Source organism: Prunus avium, chromosome 4 (assembly GCF_965620075.1).
Source record: "Prunus avium chromosome 4, drPruAviu1.hap1.1, whole genome shotgun sequence".
In the NCBI taxonomy this organism is placed as follows: Eukaryota; Viridiplantae; Streptophyta; class Magnoliopsida; order Rosales; family Rosaceae; genus Prunus; species Prunus avium.
Genome location: NC_142287.1, coordinates 11,081,419 through 11,088,980, shown reverse-complemented (window position 1 = coordinate 11,088,980; position 7,562 = coordinate 11,081,419). Strand labels below are relative to the sequence as shown.

Below are 7,562 nucleotides of genomic sequence, written 5' to 3'. Positions count from 1 at the left end.
GAGCACATCCGCTCTAACCAACTTTGCTAAGCCCGTGTTCACTTCTTTAAATAATACTTGTTTAATTGAATCTTGTCCACATTTGTTTATTTTTAGGGGTTTAACCATAATATTCCTTAAACTTATACTAGAGTTTTATTTTGGTCTTCCAACTCTCCTATTCATGACATTCAATCCTTCTGCCAAATTCCTTCAATTTGAAACGTCTATGGGAGGGGTACAACCCTCAATTTGGCCACAAGTATCTTCTAAAATGACCACTCGTAGTAAGATATATTTTGTATTTCAAATCCCAACGACTTGTAGACAAGAAAATTATAGAATAACATGTAACGCTCAAGAAAGAAAAGCATATATGCTCAAAAGCTCACATAATGAGAGTTACACTAATTCTTATTTGGAAATTTAATTAATGTGAAATCCCCAATCAAAAATCATATTAACACGGTTATATGTGTGATAACCCGATCATAAATTAATATTTAATTATTAAATATTAAAGTAAAAGACAATTTTACCCCAAGAATATTTTAATGGGTTCAAAGTTGACTTTTTGTTTTGGAAAGAATTTGGGGATTTGAGTTGTACCGATGCGTAGAGTGCGACAATACGAGTTCAAATCGGAGTTATAACGAAGAAGTTACAATTAACGGAAGTGTAGTGGCACAACCATAAATATTTCAAAGTCTGTTTTTAAAAAACCAAGATTGTGGGCTCAAATCGGAGTTATAACGAAGAAGTTACAATTAACGGAAGTGTAGTGGCACAACCATAAATATTTCAAAGTCTGTTTTTAAAAAACCAAGATTTTCTTTTCTATTTCTCTCTCTCTCTCTCTCTCTCTCTCTCTCTCTCTCTCTCTCTCTCTCTCTCTCTCTCTCTCTCTCTCTCTCTCTCTCTCCCCCTCTCGTAGCCTCTCTCCTCGTGACCAACACAACTGGATCTTTGGCCGGCGGTATCTCCTCCGTTCGGCCACCTCCGGCCATGAGACTACTTGCGTTAGAATTGTCTCGACTTCCTCTTTTCGACCCATCCCTTCTCTGACAAGCTCAGCCGCTCCTTCACCGGAGGTAGCTCGACAAAGTTCCGATTTTCTCAAAACTTTCCGTTGTCGTTTCCGACGATTTCGGCCACCAAATTTGTTGATCCAAGCATGCTTTATCATCCTCTCAACGTGTTCTAGCTGATGGATGAGGTGATTAGGATCATTTTTTGCGTTTTGTTACTCGTTTTATCGCTTAAAGTTTCAGCCGGTTTTCAGCTCTATTTTCCGACAAGTTTCGGCCACTTCTTGGCTATGGCCCAAGAACAAAAGTTGCTTCACTCATTGTCCTGGTCATGTAGGTATAGGTCTTGATCGGCAGTTTGGAGATTTTCCGGTCGCTAGAATTTCTCTAGGCACCCACGCGCTGTCGGCGTGTGTGGCGGCGCATGGGCACTGTTTGGGTGACTCTTTTGGTCCTAAAATAATCCTCATGTCTTCCCGAGCACGACGGTATGCTCGGATTCGAATTTGGTTATCATTTGACGATTGAACGGATTTTTACATATTAAGTGATATTCGGGTTCAATATGTTTGGACCATTGGATCGAATCCATTTCCAAATATGTTGATTTAGGAACCTCTAGGATTGTAAAGGAACTCACAGATCGTGAATCAGAGTCCCAGATACTCCGAAACAATGAGTCAAAGTTTACGTAAAATGGTAACTGTTCGATTATGCGATCGGAAGCGATCCAACCACTCGATTGAGACCAAACTCTCAGGACATGTTAAGTAGACCTTGTCGGACTTTTAGGAATGTTCGGATCAGAAATCGGAGGCTGTGGGCCCTGCGGGCCCAATTGGTCAAATTCCGCGATTGGGGTCAAATCGACCGTTGGATCGTGGTGAGAGTTCTAGGATGGGTTTACTCATGAGGTTGTGGGCCCTACGAGCCCAGTTGACTTAGATAGTGAGCTATGCCGGCTCGGTTGAGGCCATTTAGTATTTGTAATAGTAATTAGAGGTTTGTTTTAAATTGTATTATGCTTAAAGAGTTCTATTTAATGTTTATGAATTATTGCAATCGCTTTCAGTTTCCAAGTATATTATATATATTTAATTGTGTGGAGTTGAGAATGGCTTGGTTAACCGAGTTTTGGCATGAGTGAGGAATTAATTAAATGCCTAATTATATGTCTATATTTAAATATATGCTCAGTGGCTTGAAACTAATAAATTATGAATACTAGTTTACTTGATAGTATGTGTTGCATATTTAAATGTTGACGAAAACAGTTTTGATAGATTATGCATGGCCAAAGTCAATTAAGAAATGTTGGAATTGCTCCCGTTTTAAGAAGGAATTTTTGTTAGCTTTTTAAGGAATTAGTTTTGGGAAGTTGAGAAAAGATTGGAAAAGGGATTTGTAAAAGGGGATTTGTTGGAAAGGAGAAATTTTATGATAAGTTTCGGAAAAGGGTTTGAACCTCAGGAGTACCCCCCCCCCCCCCCCCCCCGCCAAGTTGCCTTTGGAACAATTTAGTCATTTATGAAATGCCCCACGAGTCTCGGGGACGCCTGAGTCATGTGGTGCGAGGATATGTGTTCTCGGGCTGACTATGTGTCCCCTGAGTTCTGCGAGATATGCGTTCTTGGGTTGACTATGGGTCCCCGGAGTTCTGCAAGGATGTGCATTCTCAGGCAGACCATGTGTCCCTCGAGTTCTGCGATGATGGAACATGCATGGTAGTTGGAATTGACGGAATATTAGTGGAATGGATTATAATTAAGGGGTACACCTAGGTGGAGAGTAATTAGGTTTTGAGAATTTTCTAAGTTTTAAGGATTTTATATAATTCACAATTATTTTCTTAAGTGATGAATTTGTCTTTACATGTGAAATAGGGAAATATGTTTCTTTAAACTGTGGATCTTGACATTAAGGATTTCACCTGGTCAATGCTATTTTAATAATTTTCATGTTTTCCTATTTATCCGTAATAAGTTAATTATATATATATATATATATATATATATATATATTTGTATATGCACATGGGGGATGAGTGGAAGATTGTTTTGAAATCATTAGTCCTTGCTTGAGTTTCAGCGGATTGATTTGAATTACTTATGAAGGTTTTTCGATTTTATTTGATTAAGTTACCTATGTATACTTATAATTTATTTGGAAAGTTGGAGAAATGATTGGTTTCGGTCTTTAATACATTTAAGAGAAATAAATGGTTTTGCTCTTCATTTGCGCACATGAGCTTTATGTGAGTTTTGAAGGAAAGGTTAAAAGTGTTTCATGAGCTTGTTTGTTTTTATATATAATTCACACAAGTAAAACATAACTTGACTTGTGGATTTGAGGAAATTCCTTGAGTAGCCTATTTTTGTGCAAGTATGAACTGCTTTGACAGTTGGGAAAGTTGGAAAGCATTGCGTTAGAGTTTGTGAATATTTTGAGCATATCACTAACAGGAGAACTTGGGTTGATTTGCAAATTATATTGAAAAATAATAATTGATAAAGATATACAAGTGCAAATTTAAAAAGAGAAAGAACTACGTGTGGCTTGATCCCTTGGTAAGGGTACGTAGGCAACCTAGAGTTACTAGGTACATCCACAAGATCAAGTACTGAAAATTTGTTTAGTTAGGTCATATTGGAACTTGATAAAGTATTCACGTTGTTCTAAGAGTTGAGATCATATCAAATGGTAGAATGATTTATTTGGTATAAAGAGGCTTGAGGCCATTCAGAGTTATTTGTCTAATGCATGCTGAACGATTGAGATTTGGTTTTCAATATTAATTGTATATTTTACAGGTGGAAAGTTATTGGGAAATGTCCGTCTTACAGTGGAGACTTTGCCGATTTTTCGGCAGAAGTTAAACCTTAAAGGAATTTTTGAGTTTTAGTTAGAAGGGCAATTTGGTCAAATGTGTCTGGCACCTGCCAGGTGTTGGACACGCACGGCGTTCAACACTGATTCCAAAGTGGATTTGGGTCGGGTCTTATCAATATGCATAATGATTTGCCAAGTTTAGTCATCAAAGTATGGCTAACACAAAGATAATGTAAAAAATTAATGACATGCTCACATTTTCTTGAAAGTTAATTGAAAATAAAGACCAAATATCATCATAGAATTGGGAAGTGACTACTAACAACAAATAAAAACAAGACTCAAAGTAAAAGAACATATTTTTGGGTTTCTTGAATTTTTCTATTTTTTATTTATTTATAAAATTCATAAAGAGAAAATGAAAAATAAAGAAAGAAAGACATTGATATTGCAATGTGGGAGTAAAGTGACAACCGACTAGTCAATCATTATGGGCAAACCAATTGGACTAAGAAAACTAAGTCATGCAAAAGCAATTAAAGAGAGATAGGGTGTGAGAACATCCTGGGTTTTTGTAGGTGTGTGGATGAGCAAAGCGTAGAATTTGTCAAAGTGAGAGAAGATAGACAACGTGATGAACTCAATCACCCACAACTTGTTTCTTTGAATGCCAACGAACCTAAGACAAAGCAGGAATATGATTAACCAAAACTAATAATTAAACAAAACAACAAACAAAAAAACAAAACAAAAAAGCTTTTAGAACTTGGGTTACCTCCCAAGAAGCGCTTCTTTAAAGTCATGAGCTAGACTTTTTGAATGTCTACGATGATGCGGGAGTAGCAAAGAATACTACATCTTCCATACAGTGTTTGGGCTGTTTTCCAAACTCCTTGCGAACAATGGCCTTGTCATGCAACATCTTGGTGTGATCCTTGGCAAGGAGATGCCACAAGGGGCGACTCATACTGGAAAAGTGTTTGATGAAACATCGATATAATCCAGCACGTCCCAGGTAAGAGCATATGTGTTTTACACGCCTGTAGAGGTGTTTTCCAAGAAGTTGACATGAATGATTGGATCAAGGAGATCTTTGCAGTTGCACTTTTCTACTTCGGATGGTCTTTTTTTAGGGAGCTTCTATAGTGAGGGGAAAGTTATAAGGGGTTTTTTTTTAGGGGTATGTTAGAGCCATTGGATTTCATCCAACGGTGAGTTTTTAAAAGAGGGTGCATGTAGAACCGGGTTGAAATCTGACCCGTTGGAAACCCAACTTCAGTTGAAGATATTTCCCTCTCTGAAAAATTCAAGAACACAATCCTCTGTTTTTTAATGTAACGCAAACCCAGAATTAGAAAGATCCAAAGCTCCCAAACCCTATAGTCGCTCCATTGTCATCAGCTCCTTGGGAGGCCTGCGATCTATGGCATCCTCGGTATGACGATTAATGGCTCTTATCTAGCTATTGCCCTGTTTTGATTCTATGGCTGAAGTGAAAACCCCTTCTCTTTTTCGTTCAGCACACGAGATTCCAGATGAAAGCAAAGTAGCATATCTGGTTCTGTAGCTAGACGCCGCAGCAGCATTTGTTCCTCGATTGTGGTAGAGATGGAGTCTCCACTACCAAAGAGTCTTCTCTAATGTCCACCACATTCTCTTAAGCTGATTGACTTCGGAGCTCCCGCTTGAGTTTGAGAGGTAAGTTTACTGTTGCTGGATTGATTTTATTGGGTTTGGTTTGTTTTTTGTGAGGGTGAGAAATTCGTCATTTGTGGCATCAATAATGCGTCATTTCTGCGGTCAATAATGTGTTATTCTGCCGTCAATAATGCGTCAGTTTTCTGTCAATAATGCGTCATTTCCTTATGAATATTCAATATATTTAGTTGATTGTTTTTGGTGGGGGTGGGAAATTATAAAATGTAGGTAAAAGATCCTAAACTTAGGCTTAATGGCATTAGGAGTAAGCATTTGGAGAGGATATTGGGAGAAGTTCTGTAATTGCTGGTTTGAATTACATTTGTGTTCTTAGTTGAACATGTTGGTTCTAATGTTATTTTTTCCAGATTATTGCACAAGAGATGACGTAACTATTATTAAATTTTGTGTAATAATGGCTCTTACAAACAAGCTAGGCTATGCGTCTTTTTTGTGTCAATTTGGGCAATGTTTTGTGTAAGTGGAATGCATTGATATGTTGTAATGCAGTAATGATTGATTAATGAATTAATATTTGCTATGCAGTGATATAGAAGTAGTTCAAAAATATATGTGGGTAAAATGTCTGGGGGCTCAGAGAGTGATGATTGTGTAACAGCTAATGGGATGGTTTACATTCCTGAAGTAAGAAATGAGGAAACACCAGCGGTTGGGATGAAGTTCGACTCGCTTGACCTCGCTTATAATTTCTATAACAGATATGCATTCTTGGCTGGCTTTGGTATTCGACTTCATTCCAGCTTTCGGGGGACATATAAGAAAGAGATTCTGAGGAAAGAATTTGTTTGTTGCAAACAAGGTGCATACAGGAAAGATGAAACTCGGGAGAGAAAAAGACAGCGGGGAATAAGTAGATGCAATTGCAAAGCTAAGATTGTGGTTGTGAAGACAAATGGGAGCAAGAAGTATGCCATCTCTCTTTTTGCAGAGGGACACAATCATAAGATGACAGCCTCAGAAAGAGTGCATTTATTGAGATCACACCGTCGTATTTCGGATTCTACAAAAGTACTTACAAAACAGTTGGGTTCGGTTAATATCCCCATTCATCAGAAGGTAAGTATTTTCGAGGTGCAATCCGGAGGAATGGATAAAATCGGTTTTATCAAAAAGGATATTTACAATCTTGAATGTAGTGTGAATGGGAAGCTGAGGAACCACGATGTTGAACTAGTGACCGAGTATTTTATGGCTGAACAGAAAAAAAATGAGGCTTTTTATTTCAAGATTGAGGGAGATGGCGAAGACAGGTTTAGTTGATGTTTTTGGGCAGATGCAACTTCTAGACGGGCATACCGGTTGTATGGAGATGTTGTTGTATTCGATACCACATTCAACACAAATCGATACGACTTGACATTTGCACCAATATTGGGAGTTAATAACCATGGTCAGACAATTGTCTTAGCATGCACATTTTTGAGCAAGGAAACGACTGAGTCGTTTATTTGGATGTTTGAGGAGTTTAAGAAAGCCATGCAAGGTGGCGAACCTAAAACGATCATTACAGATCAAGATGCGGCCATCACCAGAGCGATTTCAATAGCCTTCCCGACTACATTTCATCGGCTTTGCATATGGCACATCACATCAATGTTCCATGTTAAGTTACCACATTCTGCTTATAAGGAGTATTGGCGTGAATTTCAGAAAGCCATATGGGATACTGACAATAAGGATGAGTTTGATGCAAAGTGGAATATTGTGGTTACAAAGGCTGGTTTGACTGACCATCAATGGCTAAGTTCAATGTTTGATTTAAGGGAATCTTGGGTTCCAGCCTACGCACGAGACTTTTTTGCCGCTGGAATGTCAAGCAGCCAAAGAGCGGAAGGTTCTCATGCTTTCTTCAAGCAATACATATCAAGGAGAAATTCGTTGATGGATTTCATAATACGATTTGAGAGGGCACTTTCCCATCAACGTCAAAAAGAGTTAGCTGCTGATCACGTAGATGCATTTGAAGTGGCTCAATGTATTCTACCAATGCCAATGAACAAACAAATG

The 7,562-nt window shown here is 38.2% G+C and overlaps 1 protein-coding gene across 1 annotated transcript; it reads left to right on the top strand.

Moving 5' to 3' along the window:
* The first annotated feature begins 6,116 nt into the window (after window positions 1-6,116).
* Window positions 6,117-7,437, top strand: LOC148294785 (protein FAR1-RELATED SEQUENCE 5-like). The gene is made up of 3 exons (XM_088251897.1): window positions 6,117-6,736; window positions 6,842-7,275; window positions 7,319-7,437. Exons 1-3 carry the CDS (start codon window positions 6,117-6,119, stop codon window positions 7,435-7,437), a joined length of 1,173 nt encoding a protein of 390 aa, XP_088108023.1.
* The last annotated feature ends 125 nt before the right edge of the window (window positions 7,438-7,562 follow it).

Excerpts from the sequence above, each read along its gene's own strand:
- LOC148294785 (XM_088251897.1), top strand. The coding sequence starts at position 6,117 with ATGTCTGGGGGCTCAGAGAGTGATGATTGTGTAACAGCTAATGGGATG. Across the intron at positions 6,737-6,841 it reads GATGTTGAACTAGTGACCGA|ACGGGCATACCGGTTGTATG; the intron begins GTATTTTATGGC and ends TGCAACTTCTAG. Across the intron at positions 7,276-7,318 it reads TATTGTGGTTACAAAGGCTG|GGAATCTTGGGTTCCAGCCT; the intron begins GTTTGACTGACC and ends GTTTGATTTAAG.